We start from the raw sequence: 18,037 nt of genomic DNA, 5'->3' as shown, positions 1-18,037 counted from the left end.
AACTTATTTACAATGACGGCCTACCCCGGCCAAACCCTACCCAGGACGACGTTTGGTCAATTGTGCGCTGCCCTATGGGACTCCCAATTGCCGTTTGTGATACAGCCTGTAATCGAACCAGGGTCTGTAGTGACGCCTCTAGCACTGAGATGCAGTGCGTTAGACCACTGCGCCACTAGATTGATAAGAGCAATGTCATTTGCCATTTTTTCTTAATCAGCGTGTAATTTTGGACCAACAAAGAAAAATATATTTGTAGTGGTGTTGGTGCAATTTTTTAGATGACGTTCTACAGCTAACAGGCTGACTACACCGCTTGCGTCGCGTGCATAAATGTAGAAATCTATATTCAATTATTGCACCCACACTGCCAACGAGCGTCTGCATTGCCAAGGGCTAAAATAGAAGTCAGTTCTATTTCTGACGCAGATCGCGCTGCAAGTCCTGCCTCTCCCATCTCCTCATTGGTTTATAGAAGCAGGTACCCACGTGCCATCTCCTCATTAACAGGCAATCTAGCTGACAATTGGAAACGTTTCAAGCAGAGATTCAACATATACCTGTTACCCAGCAGCCAGTGGTGCAGGAGGAGATGATGACAAATTGAAAGCTTCCATTTTTCTGCATGTTATTGGAGAGGATGCATTGGACATTTACAATAGCTTTCAGCAAGAAGAGGCAAACTTGACATTGACTGTGCTAATGGATAAATTTGAGGAGTACTTTGTACCAAGCCAGAACGTCACGTTTGAGAGATACAAGTTTTTCTCTCATTTTTATTTTTTTTATTTCACCTTTATTTAACCAGGTAGGCTAGTTGAGAACAAGTTCTCATTTGCAACTGCGACCTGGCCAAGATAAAGCATAGCAGTGTGAACAGACAACAACACAGAGTTACACATGGAGTAAACAATAAACAAGTCAATAACATGGTAGAAAAAAGAGAATCTATATACAATGTGTGCAAAAGGCATGATCAGAATGATCAGAAACAGGGACTCAGTTTTGACCAGTATTTGGCTGAGCTGAACACACTGAGTAAAACGTGTGAATTCGAAAATCTGAAAGACTCACTAGTGAAAGACAGGATAGTCTGTGGAATACTTGATAATGGACTCAAGGAGAGATTGCTGCGTGAGCAAGATTTAACTTTGGATAAAGCAGTGAATATGTGTGGACCAACTGAAACCACCAGAGCACAAGCTAAAGAGCTGTGCAGGGATTAGACGCCAGTGTATTCAATAAAAAGAGAGGAGCACAACACACAACGCCTTACAAAACAAAAACAAGCAAAAGAGAGAAATCAAAACACTACATGTGGAAAATGTGGATTTATCCACAAGCCAAAAAAATGCCCAGCATATGGCAAATCATGTAACAACTGTGGGAAAAATAACATGAAAAAGCTAGCTTGGAGTACATTTTAGACCATGTTTAGTTTTTAGCATCGTTTTTTTATTTTTTATGACTACAGTTAAAACGTATTGGAAACAGGTTAGGACATGATAGAATTGCAAACGGAATGTGTAATTTTTCAGGTAGTGTAAAGTCAAATAAGCCCAACCCTTAAGGTGAGCCTCCTGTAGAAAACTGGGACAAAAGAAACTGGACTGACATTGAGCATTTGTGGGCCACAAAGAGACAAAGAAAACCAGACATTTCAACCTGAAGTAAGTAAACTAGTTTTAATATCTTGTTGACAAGAAGAAGGTAAGGAAGTGCTGCTATGATACAGTAGACATTTGTAAATAGAAGGTGATCTTTGGTTCATTGGTCGTCTAAAAAAACATACTTCATATAATTAAAATGCTTTTGTTGTTACAGCATGTTAAATGGAACAAACATTTAAAAACTGCTTGCATGGATTTTTTTCTCCATTGAACATTCCATACCAATGAAGGCATTTTAATTTTATTAAAAGTACCTTGGTCCTCCTTTTGTATTTCTTAACTGTCAAATACTCCTATACTCCAAATACGTGTTATCTAATATACGGGGTATCGTCGGACGGGGCCACAGTGTCTCCCGACCCCTCCTGTCTCAGCCTCCAGTATTTATGCTGCAATAGTTTATGTTGGGGGTCTAGGGTCAGTCTGTTTTATTCATTAGAAATCTGGAGTATTTCTCCTGTCTTATCCGGTGTCCTGTGTGAATTTAAGTATGCTCTCTCTAATTCTCTCTCTTTTTCTTTCTCTCTTTCTTTCTCTCGGAGGACCTGAGCCCTAGGACCATGCCTCAGGACTACCTGGCCTGATGACTCCTTGCTGTCCCCAATCCACCTGGTCGTGCTGTTACTTCAGTTTCAACTGTTCTGCCTGTGGCTATGGAACCCTGACCTGTTCACCGGACGTGCTACCTGTCCCAGACCTGCTGTTATCAACTGTCCAGAGACAGCAGGAACGGTAGAGGTACTCTGAATGATCGGTTATGAAAAGTCAACTGACATTTACTCCTGAAGTACTGACCTGTGGCACCCTCGACAACCACTGTGATTATTATTATTTGACCGTGCTGGTCATCTATGAACATTTGAACATCTTGGCCATGTTCTGTTATAATCTCCACCCCGCACAGCAGAAGAGGACTGGCCACCCCTCATAGCCTGGTTCCTCTCTAGGTTTCTTCTTAGGTTCTGGCCTTTCTAGGGAGTTTTTCCTAGCCACCGTGTTTCTACACCTGCATTGCTTGCTGTTTGGGGTTTTAGGCTGGGTTTCTGTACAGCACTGAGATATCAGCTGATGTGAGGGCTTTATAAATACATTTGATTTGATATATTGCATGGGCATATAATTGCAGTACCTTACTGATTCTTTCCCTAGTAGACAACCAGTGAAGAGACAGATGACTTCGTGCTGAGGTGTGACCTTTCCTGAGAGCAAAATGGAGTCGTCTGAACACAGTAAGTTAGACTTGGATATGGTGAGACTATACAGAACTATACTAATTCACTACTATAGCTCCAGTCAATCCTGAGGTTATATGTTTATAACAGAGTTTCAGGAAGAGAGCTTTAAGCTTCCCTGCAAACAACAACGAGTCGTTAGGACGTCCCCGGGACATCACAAAATGGTCTCCTAAAGTCGTCAGGACGTTGTGTCATGGTCTCCTAGAAGATTTGTCTAGTTCCCGGTTAGTCCCGGGGACGTCCTCTGGGAAGATTTTAGGACATTCTTGGGAGGTTGTGTCATGGTTGGGACATTGTGTCATGGTCACCTGGACTCAAGAAGGTCCTGAAACCAGGAATTACACAAAGGTCCCAGAGAGAATGTTCTCTTGGGACAATCACGTGACGACTTAAAGACTAGCAAAATGAAAGTCCTGAGAACGTCGTAAATAGGTCCTGACATAGTCCTCAGTGATGTCCTGGGTCCATCTAAACCTTGGTTCACTACCAGAAGCTGCCCCCACCAGCAGGATGGCCAGCACAACCTTGGGGGGTTGGCCCTGCCAGCAGGCTAAGTCCAACCCCGATCCACAACTACCACCCACGCCAAAACCCTCAAATACCAAACTCTACCAACTACTTGCAGCAAAACTTGTGTAGTGTGTGTAGTCTGCTGTTTATTATACCATACCACTTGATTATACCGTACCACATGTCAAAGTAGTAGCCTACAGTACCATCTTGTGGTCAGCTATTGAACTGAGCAGAATTATGATGCTGCAGAATCTGCCCTAATAATTGTTTTGCAATTCACAGGACATGTATGTAACCCACGCCTGTAAACAAGATGATAATCAACCAAGATGACGTGCCATTTCTAACCTTTTTAACAGGCAGTTCGATCCGGCGGTTATTTTAAACCAATTTCAAATTAAATTAAACATATATATTTTATTTGGCATATTTTATCGTCTCAACCAATGCCATTTAGTAAAATGGTCATATTGTTTTCATCTTCGGACTCCAATATTTTTAGAAACACACATTCAAAGATGGTTCAAATCGAGGAAGTGAACATGAGCAAACCCGAACCTCATTTACCCCCACAAAATGAAAATAATTGTGTATAAAATGGGAAATTGCAAGTTTGTAAAATGTTGTTGACCTCTAAAACATAATTTAAGAATGAGTAAATTAATAATAAGTTATTATTTTTTTTAAGTACTCTTGAAAAATATGCTCTACCAGGCAGTTGAGCTGCCCATTAAAGGAATGCTTTTCAGTCAAAGCTAGTGATAATGGACTATGGAGAAATATTGTTATGGGATTTTTTTGTCTGTGCAAATACAAAAATCCTTTAAAATCCATTTAATTAGTTACTGTCTGTCTGTTATCTTCAATGTGTTTCACAATATCATCCAGTACATGTAATTGTACTCGTATTCTAAGCATATAAACTGAAAATGCATTAATTTACACGCATTTGAATATTCATATTTTGACACACAAATGTATCACATTTCATATCCATCCTCATGTATCCTGTCTTCCATTAAAGGTACAGTAAATGAAGAAGACAGTCATTTTTTAGATTTAAAAACTTCACGCTAATTCCAATCCAAAATTTGTATACTCTAATTGGTCAACTCAACCGCCTGGTTGAGATGCATCGTGGTTGAGTTGCTTGCAATGCATTATCTATCAAAGTTGAAGTAATGCTAACAAAAATGAATTTACTGAGGCTAAATACACATATTTTGCAGAAAGAAAAAAAATCCAGATGATTTTCTTCTTGCTGTGCCAGTTAAAGGGTAAATAATCTGTATATTCTTGATAATAATGAAGTTTAACCTGTGCCCTCTACAGGTGCTCAGTTCGTGGACAAGTACAGGTCCGATCTCATTCAGAGGGTCACCATGGTGATGCCTATAGCTGAAGACCTACTCTCTCAGAACATGATCCATGAAGAGGTGTACTCCAACATCAGTGCTGCCAGGACTAATCAGGACAAAATGAGGGAGCTCTTTACAGCCCTCCACTCTGGAGGAAACAAAGTGAAATCTACCTTTCTCTCCATGCTGAGGGAGCATGAACCTAATCTGGTCCAGGACTTGGGTGAGTGAAGATGTACACAGACATGTAATCTTGAGAGCCAAGTTGAACAGGAAGGTGAAACAGTGCCCTGCCCAAACTGACTGTTGCGTTTTTGAAAATTGAGTCTGCCATAACAATATCTTGTACTGTAATAAGAATTTAATGTGAGGTATTTATTCATCATTTGTATCATGTATATAGAATTCCACATCAAACAAGGAGATCAACGAGGTAAGCCATGTCTTTTCCACATTTTTAAATGTTAAAATTAATGATTCAAATAATATGATTTAAACATTGTTTTCAACAGAAAAAGTTTTGTAAAATTATTAATTGCCTTTCTGTTATTGTATCAATGTGTAGAGAACAATAGCACAATACGCCTAAACTACAAGGAATTCATCAGAGGTGAATATGCCACAGTGCAGGAGTACAACTCTCTCCCTGGAGAACATGTGAAGCTAGATGACCGTTACACTGAGCCCCTGATCATCCAGAAACACCGTCAGCAGAGAGAGAGAGAGGAGGAGATCCGCTCCAGAGGACAGAACTTTTATCAAGTCATGGACCAGAGGGACAGCGAGACCTACAAGAGTACCAAAGTGGAGAGGCTGTTTGATCCAGACGAGCATGGAGACATTCAGAGAACAGTGATACTGCAGGGCCACTCTGGAACTGGCAAGTCATTTACCACACAGAAGATCATGTCTGACTGGGCGTTTGGAAGACTTTACGAAGACCGATTTGACTTTGTTTTTCACCTGAGGTGCAGAGAACTGAACAAGGCCACTGGAAATAAAAGTGTGATAGATCTGCTGAACTACAATCAAAGTTCATCATCAATGATCAAGCACGTCCTCTGCCAGTCTCCTGAGAGGGTTCTCTTCCTGGTAGACGGCTTTGATGAGCTCAAATTCTCACTTGATGTACCTAAAGACTCCCTTCCCAGGGACCTGTGGACACAATGCTCCCCTGAAGTGACACTGAGTGGTCTGATACGGAGACAGATCTTGCCCGAGTCCTTCATGCTTGTTACCACCAGGTCCACAGCGTTGGAAAAACTAAAAGTGGTCAAACATCCAGTGAGATACGCTGAGATATTGGGCTTTTCTGAGGAAGGCGTGAAGGTCTACTTTGAGAAGTTCTTCAAACAGAAGCAACACTCACATCAAGCCTATGACTCTGTGAGGAAAAATGAAACCCTTTTCACCGCATGTTTCATTCCAGTCATCTGCTGGATCATTTGCACAGTTTATAGGGAGCAGTTTGATGAAGGCACAGAGATGATACAATCACTGGAGACCACCACCTCCATCTTTGTTGAATTTGTTGACACTCTGTTGAAGCACCACTGTCAGGATTTGGGTCAGTCAGCTCTTACCATCCTCCAAGGACTAGGCAAGCTGGCAGAAAAGGGAATGGAAGAGCAGCAAGTGTTATTTGACCATGATAGTGTGTCACAGACCGTGTCAGATCCTTCCAAAGTCCCATTCTTGTGTAAGGTTCTCCAGAAGAAGAGAGTAAGTCAGACCACTATGTACAGCTTCATGCACCTCAGCTTCCAGGAGTTTTTCACAGCCCTCTCATACGTGTTACTGGGTGATGAGGAAGCTCAGGGGAAAGTTAGAGAGCTACTTTCTAAGGTTCGACGTGGACCGTACCCCTTTCACCCCCTACCCTTTCACCTCCTACCCTTTCACCTCCTACCCATTGTTCAATTTCTCTTTGGCATCTTAAACAAGGACGTTGTAAAACGACTGGAGGAAAAACACATCTCTTGTTCTCAAGGAATCTGGACCCAGCTCAAACATTTTATTCTGGAAGTCATTGAAAAAGGAAAGGAGGATCAAATCGTTAGACGTACAATGCAGCTTTTCACATTTCATTGTCTATATGAGCTGCATGCAGATGATTTTGTTAAAGAAGCCATGGACACATACACAGACATTAATATGTCAGGAAGTCCCCTGAAGAAAACAGACTGTTGGGTGTTGATGTATTGTCTTCAGCATTGCAAGTCCATCGAATGTCTTGAACTGAGTGGGTGCAATTTAACTGCAGAGAGCATGAAAATCCTTCTGCCAGCATTGCAGAAATGTAAAGCTCTTGTGTGAGTATTGTTGCTTGTCCTTTTAATATAGATAGCCTATTTTTACCAATGTTTTTGATTTTGAATAAATAATGTAAACTGAATTATGCTCAGTTTCTCCTGCAACCTCATCAATGGAGCCAAGGGAGATCATTTCCATAATGGATATTTAAGTAATAAGCCATGAGAACCCGGGGATTATCATGTGATAACTCCCGACCTAAGGGATGTTCTTCGGCCGAGGGTGAAGCCAAAATCAATGGCATCTAGCTAGCTACCATAGGTTCAATGATGATGAGACAAGAACTTCAATAAATCATTATTTAATAAATCATTTATAAATAGGCAAAAACCAGCTGAATAATATAGTCATGGAAGATTGCTAGGCAAACGTTACTTCTCCTCAGCTTTAGTTGGCTATCTAGCTAGCTAGCCTTTGTACACACGATCACATCAAGCAGCTGAAATGACAACAAACTATGTGCATTTTCATTTGCTTTACCTTCGTTTTAGTGTTGACATTTATTTGGATTTATCCGTTATAATGATTCAGATAAATGAATTCACCTGGCTCTGAGAAGCTCTGAAAAATAAATACAACATGTTGGTTAGGCACACAGCGAGGCTTATGTTATTAACCCCAGCTGAACCAAACCAGGCAAGAAGCATGTGGAAATGATGTTTAGAAACTTTTTTATGAAGGCCTATCTGGGCTACAGGAAAGTGGATGCACATTGATACTTTAAATGGAATTAAGGCATCATGGCATTTTGCGGGAATTATCGTGAATAACTCCCTGCTATCAATTAATCAGCATCCGGGATTCAAACAACCTGTTTTATATATATATTTTTACAATTTTAACTCTTCGATTAATTCTTTCTGACATATCAGTCACTTCATGTTTTTTTGGGGAACACTTTGTAGGTTGGAGGTGGACGACCTAGCCGATGATGATTTAGATGATCTGTTGACAGCGCTGGGAGAAGGAAAGAGTTTGGAGCTGGAGTAAGAATCACATGATCTTTACTGTAACATCATACCTTATTCACCATAAACAGTTTTTCAGTTTAATTTACTGCATCTCTACATCAACAACCTCAGCTCAATTCATACCAATTATATGAATAATAATTTCTCAACTTTTCTACCATCAGTCTACTACTTTGAAACAACATTATTCAAACCACACTAGTCTGCTATTAGTGATGGTTCACACAAACCTTCAACAAACATCCTTCATTAAGTTTGATAACCAGATTCATTTATTTATTTGATAAAGAAATATTGCATTTAGATGGAATGTTTGTTACTCTCTGGATGTTTTGAGAAGAAACGTTTCTGTTACTCTGAATGTTTTGAGAAGAAACGTTTCTGTTACTCTGAATGTTTTGAGAAGAAACGTTTCTGTTACTCTGAATGTTTTGAGAAGAAACGTTTCTGTTACTCTGAATGTTTTGAGAAGAAACGTTTCTGTTACTCTGAATGTTTTGAGAAGAAACGTTTCTGTTACTCTGAATGTTTTGAGAAGAAACGTTTCTGTTACTCTGAATGTTTTGAGAAGAAACGTTTCTGTTACTCTGAATGTTTTGAGAAGAAACGTTTCTGTTACTCTGAATGTTGAGAAGAAACGTTTCTGTTACTCTGAATGTTTTGAGAAGGATTGTTTATGTTGCTCTCTGTGCCTAACTCCAGTTTGTCTGTATTTTTCAGTCTGAGTGAGAACAACTTCTCTGATGAGAAAGTACAGGACTTGCTTGTTGCTCTCACTAAACACAAACCCAGAAACGTTGAAATTGGAGTGAAGTCCATCACCAGCAATACAGCTGACAAATTCATGTTCCTCATCAGTAAGGCACATGCAGACTTGGATCTGATAAAGTAAGTCTGAACTTTTATTTTAGCTCCCAATCAACTGATTATATATCATACAATATTTAATTTAATTGATTGTCTTTGAAAACAGCAGAATGCCTCAAGCTACCGTTCAAAAGTTTGGGGTCACTTAGAAATGTCCTTGTTTTTGAAAGAAAAGCAATTTTTTTGTCCATTAAAATAACATCAAATTGATCAGAAATACAGTGTAGACATTGTTAATGTTGTAAATGACTATTGTAGCTGGAAACTGCTGATTTTTAATGGAATATCTACATAGGCGTACAGAGGCCCATTATCAGATACCATCACTCCTGTGTTCCAATGGCACGTTGTGTTAGCTAATCCAAGTTTATCATTTTAAAAGGCTAATTGATCATTAGAAAACCCTTTTGCAATTATGTAAGCACAGCTGATAACTGTTGTTCTGATTAAAGAAGCAATAAAACTGGCCTTCTTTAGACTAGTTTAGTATCTGGAGCATCAGCATTTGTGGGTTCGATTACAGGCTCAAAATGGCCAGAAACAAAGAACTTTCTTCTGAAACTCATCAGTCTATTCTTGTTCTGAGAAATGAAGGCTATTCCATGCAAGAAATTACCCAGAAACTGAAGATCTGTTGACAATATAGCCATCCCCTGAATGAGCATGTACTGTATAATGCAATATTTCCTTTCCTGTTGAGCTTTTTCTATAGGGCATTATAACACTTTGATTCATAAGACATTATACAGCCTTGATCATAATGCTATATGAACGTGGTCATTCTTATGAAATCATTTGTAAACCTATGGAAAATCTTGCACTTGACTTGCAAGTTTTACCTACTCTGACATGTGATATGTGGTTGTCGCAACTAGCATGAATCTATTAGCTGTAAATCGCTCTGGATAAGAGCTTCTGCTAAATGACTAACATGTCATTGAAATGTAGTCCTACTGTAGATGTTTGTAAGCAGTTGTTAGCGACTACTGTATGTCATGCATCACAATGCTTTATGCATTGCTCATAAGGCATTATAAATGTGCTTAATGCATTATGAGGATATTCATAGAGATTGATGGGAAGTGTTGCCAAAATTGAACAATACATAATTTCCACAATAATACTGTCTATTAAATTCACAAGAATATGACGTATCACTGTTTCCTCAGGCTTCATAGTTGTGGGAATGTTTTTTTGAGTGGCCAGCTACAGAAAGATGGAGTACGGTGAGTATCTTTTAATATTAATTGTATTTTGGTTTTCAGTTGAAATGAATGTAGAAATGTGTATTTGATTGAATTTGAATAACTGCCTCGAGTGGATGAAGAGATTTTGTTTGTGAAAATAATTTTCTGTGTTGTATCTGGTGTTTACAGTACGCATCTTGTTAATTCAATTATTCATGCAATCATTTAAAAAAATCTCTTGTTTGTGAAGAGCCCCCCAAATTGTTCTTTGGATAAAAGTGCCAGAGATGAAAATGATCTGTGACTCCATCAGAACATCTGGCTACCGTTTGACTGGAGTGCAGTAAGTATAATTTCACATCTCTAATACCGCAAATCACACATTTCACAGCAGATATCTGAATTTATTGTACGTGTTATGAAGATGATTCGTTGAAGCACACTCAAGTGATGAGTAACTCTTTCTGAGACCTGAAGACTTCCCGTGCCAATGCCTAGGTTAAAACTCAGTGAGCTGACACATTTTGATCCTATAGCTGTAGTTAAGAAATATTATTGTACTTGACGCACTCTAGTTTATCTATGACATCACTAAGTAGGTCATATTATATCACAAATAATCTACAGTTTATCTTCCTCATATAAAGGTTTGGAGTAGTACAGTGAAAAATGTTATTTTTTTTGCTCCTGATGACAGGTTGAGAGTGAGTCGTTGGGCTGACAAGTACGCATTACCCTACCCTACAGACAATTGGAGGGTAACGTAAGGGAGACTAATAAATTATACTTCCTGAATATTCCTTATTTTGAAAATCTCAAATTGAAACTCTGGTGATTTTTTTTTATGTTTAATTGCATTTCATATAATTGATGTGACTTGCTGCCATATAGTGATTCACTTTGCTCAACATACTGTAGCCAGACAGTGAATAAACATTCATTGGTATACATTCATGTGTACAGCTTACAAATAGGCAGGCCTCTCAGATGCGGCGTAGGGCCTGAAGGTCTACAGTCAGCACTTATCAGCGTTGAATTGTCCCTATACGGCGATGTTGTATTTGACTGGAGACGCATCAATCAGCTATGTCAAACTCTGCAGCATAAGTAAAGACTACTGTCTTCAATTTAAATCTCAATACTACATGCACACACACACACACACACAGGCAGACACTGTTATAGAGAAGCACACTGGACAGCTGACAATGAGCCTTTTAAAGGTCATTTATACTTGAGCCAACATCTGCAGTGTTTATTATGAATGCGGTCTCTGCCAATGGTAGCGAATTTGCTTTAAAAACGATGCTGTCTAGTGCTCTGCTCTATAACACGCCTCGGATTAAATCCCGGCCATACTATTACATATCTGCACACAAACAAAAATATGTCAAAGATTTTAATGGTGTCTGTGTCTATGTTTGTGTCACATGAATGACCTCTACCAGGCCAGAGTGGGATGAGCATGCTGACGAACTGATCTCGCTGCTACACTCTCAAACCTCTCTGGAGGGAATAGATCTGTTGGTGAGCAGCTTGACAGAGAGGTGTGCTGCCAGTATAGTCAGTCTGAGCCAGGCCTGTTTCAACCTGAAGGACATAATGTGAGTCCAACCTACAATACTATCATTGTCTGTGTTCTTATATTTGTTTCAGTGTTACTGTTCCACTCATGAAACCTCTATTTTCTTTCTCTCTTAGCCTTCAAGTAAACGGTTTCTTATTGGAGGAAGGAATACAATGCTTACGTGAATCGAAGAGGCGCCCAGATTGCCAGTTACTTCTCTTGGGGTATGCATGTACTTACTGTATATTATATGTTATACCATGGCATTGATGAATACTTGTTTCTGATTGGCTTGAAGAGCATTCTAAGGCGGGCATTATATGGCCCAAGAAGCCTGTGTTTGGAGGATATATTGACATGTTGAGGGCCGGCAAACTGTGCAATTATATATCCTTCAAACACCATATTCTCGGGCATTATCACTTTTTTACAACGGATTACCAAATAATAATTGACATATTTTCATAAAAAACATTATTCTGATACATTTATTCATACTATTTCATAATTCCACAAGATTTAGTCCCGAGTCAAATCTAGGGTTGCTATCCAAGCCACCTGGTCGTTCGTTCGGTTGCCAGGGGCATGGCCCAGTCGTTAAGTCTTTTTGTTCTGTATCTATGGACGCAACCTAGTCGTTCGTTCTAAATTTTCCAATTCCACACTGACTGGAAAATTAGCTAGCCAGCTACAGCTTACTTAGTCATGTCGATCAGTGCAGCCAGAATAACAGAAAATTAGCGGAATTTGCGTTTGTTTGAGTTGTTTTCTAGTGACATTTATTTTGTATACATCCCGAACAATGAGCTAATGATATGTGATTTCGCCTGGCATAGAACATATGCTTTCTTGTCAGGACACAGTTGTTCAGAGGAGCTAGCTAACAACACAGCTAACACAATCACTTCAAACTGAAGCTGGAAAGACTGCAAACTAGCTGCATATCATTTTTATAGTGGAGATCAAGTTTATAATTTGCCTGGCTGGGCTGATGAGACAGTGGATTGCGCAGTCAGATGGAACAGAGTAAATAGACATTTTAAAGTAATAGATTTAGCCGGTGGTAATTTGTGGAATAGACACCTGCTGGAATGCGGATTTGACCAATCAGCATTCAGTATTAGACCCACCCATTGGATAATTCCCTATAAGGTAGAATTCAATGGCTATAGTTCATTCTTACATGTTCTATTTTGAGCTGCTTTTGAAAGCAAAAGTCGAATTGGAAACATTATTGGCATTGTTGAATTTGATTTTCATAATGGCAAGCTAGGACTGATGGTTTGGTTAGCTAAACTAGCAAGCCTGTTTGGTTACCATGGCAACTACCTTAGCCATCTAGTAAACTTGCAAGCTACTGCACTTCAGTGAATGATGAACACATTTTTACCAGCAAATGAACAAATGTCTAGCGGCAAATGTGTTAAATTATAGCCATGGTATAAAAGGGATAATCAAATCGGGGCTCTAGAAAGTAATGCAACTCTGTGGAAGCAGTGTTGCCAACTTTGTCGCTGTATTTAGCGAGTTTTCAGACCCCTCTAGCGACACATTTTCAAAAAAGGGTCTTGCGACAAATTTAGCGACTTTTTCTGGTGTTATTGGAGACTTTTGGAGACTCTGACGTGAAAGCACGTATCGTTCTTACTCTTCTCAACGAGCAGCGGGTTCCGCCGTGGGCCCCACCCCTGTCCCAAAGCACAAATTTAATAAAAACTAAGTAACTCTGCCAGAGTGTCTCTTTTGGGTCACTTTTGCCGGTCCCAAACCCGGATAGAGGAGGAGGGTTGGAATTGTAACCAAAAAAATACAATCGACAGAAGAAAGTTCATTTGTAGTTCTAAACATATTTAAAGTGTTTTTTACTCACTTTGTCTCTCCCGCGACGTTATTCCTCTCTCTCCTACAGCGTCCATCACAATTACATGCACATGGCCAATTATGCAAATTAGGTGATGACGTCATTTAGCAACTTCTAGTAACTTAGGACAGCCAATAGCTACTTTCCTTACTGAGAAGTTGGCAACACGGCGTGGAAGGTCAGTCCACTTCGCTAGCGCGTCGTGTAACACACCTTCCACGTCGTTCCTTATTTTCCATAGAACGCATAGCCCCTCGTTGATTATCTCTTATGTATCAGTTATCTGAGGCTTAAATAAACAAATTAATCAACTGAAGTTAATAATACGGTGTGCCACTAGATCTCTTCAGGTGTTAATCATCCCTTACCTCTGCAGGAGGAGATGCACGAAGCTTGCTGACCAGTGCTCTGAGGAGAAGGACATGAGGCTCAGTTGTAATGACAACGTTTTACTCGCTCTACATGGAGAATCATTCATAGAGATTGTGTTAAGGCATGGGAACGAAAGCGGTATTGATGACACATGGAATGGGAACGAAAGCGATAGTGATGGCACGGGGAATGGGAACGAAAGCGATAGTGATGGCACGGGGAATGGGAACGAAAGCGATAGTGATGGCACGGGGAATGAAAACGATAGTGATGCCACGGGGAATGGGAAAGAAAGCAATAGACCTAGAGATGATATAAAGTGTAAAGGGTGTTGTGTTGTTGGATAGTGACCATGATGAAGACAACAGAGATGGTATAAGAATTATAACAAGAGGACAAAGACAACAGAGATTGTGAGAAATACAGCATACAAGAGACGGAGGACAAAGACAAGTGTGAAGATACATACCTTTGATCCTAATACCACTTAGATTTGTACTGATACTAACTATACATACTGGAAATGTTTTTGGGGTGGTAATTTCAAAATGTAACTTTTGACTTTAGAAAGACTACAAGATTAAGCCAAATGAACTGAACGTATCTTACCTGTATTGTAGTCTTTATGGGAATGGTTCTCACTATTAACAATGTAATATGCTGTATTGTTAAATATTATATGTACATTTCTGTGTATCTCTATATATGCACCACTATACATGCCAATGTGAACTTTACCACTGCAGTACTTCCTTCACTGTATAATATTTTACCCCCATTCATTTATTACCACCATACTTATGTATATTCTTGATATTATTATTTTTTAATTAAATACTTTATTACATGTAATTGTTCATACTATATATGTTGTGTTTATACTGTTTGTGTAAATGATTATTTCTACATTCTGTCTGTTTATTGAAAGGCATTGTCAGCACCATTTCACCAGGTCAAATCCCCGGTACATGTAAATGTACTTGGTGAGTAAAGGTGGTTGTGATTCTGAGAGTTTAAGTGCAGGAGACAAGCAGCATTTCTCTGAACCTCTCGTATTCCCTGGGTTTCTGCTTGTGTTCCTCTGTGGCTCAGTTGGTAGAGCTTGGAGCTTGCAGTGCCAGGACAGTGGGTTTGATTCCCATGACCACCTGAAAGTTAAATGTATGCGTGACTAAAAATTGCTTTGGATAAAAGTGTCTGCCACTTTTCAAGGTGGTTCAGTGTGTCCACTAGTCCGGGGCCAAACTTGGAAGAATATTCTCAGATTTTGATCCTACTTGTGTTCGATGTAAAACGGAATCAGCAACACTGTTTCATATGTTTTGGGACTGTCATAAACTGTCAGGTTGGAATTAACATTTAAATGTTTCTCTGATATGGCACTGTCATAGATCCGTCTCCCCTTACAGCCCTTTTTGGAGTACTACCCATAGGCAACCATCTTTATACCACCCTTTTAGCTAGATGGCTAGTACTCCAGAACTGGAAGATGGTGGTTCCCCCATCTTATAAATAAGACATTACATTGAGTACACGTGGGAACTCCATACTGTTTTATGAAACTTAGGCTCCATACCGGTCTTACTATAAACAGTCCACCTTCTGATGGCATTCTTATTAAAACGAAATAAATATCTATTTGACTTCCCTCTTGTCATGGTTCCACCTGTCACCAGAGGGCGCCAGAGACCGTCCTGGAGACATTAATGACATTCAGGTGTGTCCTATTACTCATTATGAATTCTGAATTGTTTACCGTGTACGTTTGTTTCCTGAGAGAGTTTTTGTGATCCTTCGGCTACCGTATCTCAGTAAAGTATTAAGTATTATGTTCATCCATAACCACTGATTCCTCATCTCATCTTCTCTGCACCTGGGTCCAACCTCACCACATTACACCTCTGACTTACTAGTTTATTTTTTTGGTGGGGTTAGGCCTTGAGATTGGTGATGTGTGTCCATCAATGCTTAAAGAATGTAACTTATGCCTCTTGCCCCGTCAGACCCTAAAAAGTATGCTTAATGCTTTTTTTTTTAAACACCATTGTAAACTTAAATTCTGGTCCAGTTGATGGTCAGTCTTTGTGGTCATGACTGTCTGTGAATGTGAGTGGCTGCATTTCTCCATCCCCACCCCTCGGCTGATTACAGGAACAGTGGCAGGGTGTTCGCTATGTTCTTGTTTGAACTACAGCTTTAACCTTCGTGCCCTTCTGCCCTGTGTGTATTTAACTTGTCTAAAGTAAGGTATCTTTATACTTAAAAAAAAAAATTGAGTATATTATTAATATTGTTTACACTGTGTTGTCTAATTGTGTGTAAAACTGAATAAACAGAGTAAAAAAAAGTTGCAGATGTATTGAATGAACGAATAATTAACCAATAAACTCTTTTTGTGGACCACCCTAATCTCAGTTATTTACATTAAATTAACATACATTTTTTGAGAAGATAAATAACCTACTGATTTCAAAACAACATGTTCTACATGAGGTGAGTTTTCAAAGATGCCATTGTCTGGCTTTACTAGCTATAGCCTGCAGTCAACTCAAAATATGGTGTAATGTTCTTTTGAAATTGCCAACATTTTCTGTATTATGAGACTAAATGATTACGACAGGCCAAATTGATTATTTTTGTGACGTTGTCCTACATTACATCTATTTATTAGACAGGGACAAGGTGGAGTGGCAATTCAACTGCTCAGACATGAGACGTATGTGGCAGGGACTCCAGACAATCACGGATTACAAAAACAGACGCTGATGCCTCGCTCTGGACGATCTAAACACCTTCTTTGCCCGCTTCGAGGAAAACAACATCAAGCCACGGATGTTCATGAGGACTGTGTGCTCTCGACGTGAGAAAATTATTTTAAGCGTGTTAACACTCGCAAGGCTTCCAGCTCAGATGGCATCCCAAACTGTGACCTCAGAGCATGTGCAGACCAGCTGGCTGGAGAATTTACAGACAAATTCAATCTCTCCCTATCCCAGTCTGTTGCCCCACTTGCTTCAAGATGTCCACCATTGTTCCTGTACCCAAGAAAGCAAAGGTAACTGAACTAAATGACTATCACCCCGTAGCACTCACTTCTGCCATCATGAAGTGATTTGAGAGGCTAGTTAAAGAAAAGCTCCACCCAAATACTATATTTTCCCTTACAAAAAAAGATTGCCGTTTTGAAAGTGTTTTTTGGATGCAGTAATAGCAGAAAAAACTGCATTGTACTGCAATTAATTTATTTTTATTTTGGACGCAGTGTTTACAGCATACTACAGTTATACTGCAGTTATATTGCAGTGTCCTGCAGTTATACTGCACTTTAAAAAATACATTTTGTATTTGTTTCATTAGTCCATTGTTGATATAGTCCAAAAATGTTTTGCATGTCAGCAATCAAGTTATATGTAACTTTCAAAATAAAGAAATCTGGCCCGTATGATGCATTTAACTTGCTAGCTAGAACACGGTGTCGCCCCAGCCTCCCGCCTGCTGTGTACTGGGAAGACTAGCTGGCTAAGGTAACACACAGTGCCCTTCGCTCCCGCCTGCCGAACACCTGCCCTCGCCGTCAGAACTGTGGGAAAACAGTGCCAGATAAACGGGGGCGAAGGACACTGTCTACCGTTGTATGGCTAGCTAGCCACCGTTGTCGCCCCCGCCCCGTCTTGTGGAGGGTTTATCGACAGCTGGCATCCAACGTTATTGTGCATTAATGCCACGTACTGGAGCGCCCCCGTCTCCTGCCTGTCCTAGCTTAAACATTGACCAATATAAGTATAAAGAGGGGTTCCTGCAGATGCAGGAATGCCCATATGCAGGAATGCCCACATGCAGGAATGCCCACATGCAGGAATGCCCACATGCAGGAATGACCAGATGCAGGAATGCCCATATGCAGGAATGCCCATATGCAGGAATGCCCATATGCAGGAATGCCCCGAATTGCTGGCTGCAATTGCACCCTTCTCTGTAAGAATGCTGTTCATCGAATACAGCTCAGCCTTCAACGCCACAGCGCCCTCCAAGCTCATCACTAAGCTCAGGGCCCTGGATCTTAACCCCTCCTTGTGCAACTGGGTCATGGACTTCCTGACGGGTCGACCCCAAGTGGTGAAGG

At 40.0% G+C, this 18,037-nt stretch overlaps 1 protein-coding gene across 1 annotated transcript; it reads left to right on the top strand.

The window, feature by feature from the left end:
* Positions 1-234: 234 nt before the first annotated feature.
* Positions 235-16,306, top strand: LOC129813623 (NACHT, LRR and PYD domains-containing protein 1 homolog). The gene is made up of 13 exons (XM_055865972.1): positions 235-2,408; positions 2,820-2,899; positions 4,751-4,999; positions 5,180-5,209; positions 5,342-7,088; positions 7,995-8,075; positions 8,781-8,948; positions 10,097-10,153; positions 10,365-10,457; positions 10,812-10,877; positions 11,563-11,718; positions 11,816-11,905; positions 13,919-16,306. Exons 2-13 carry the CDS (start codon positions 2,881-2,883, stop codon positions 14,259-14,261), a joined length of 3,099 nt encoding a protein of 1,032 aa, XP_055721947.1. The 5' UTR covers positions 235-2,408; positions 2,820-2,880; the 3' UTR covers positions 14,262-16,306.
* Positions 16,307-18,037: the final 1,731 nt, after the last annotated feature.

Source organism: Salvelinus fontinalis, chromosome 17 (genome assembly GCF_029448725.1).
Source record: "Salvelinus fontinalis isolate EN_2023a chromosome 17, ASM2944872v1, whole genome shotgun sequence".
Lineage (NCBI taxonomy): Eukaryota > Metazoa > Chordata > Actinopteri > Salmoniformes > Salmonidae > Salvelinus > Salvelinus fontinalis.
This window is presented reverse-complemented; position numbering and strand designations above follow the sequence as displayed.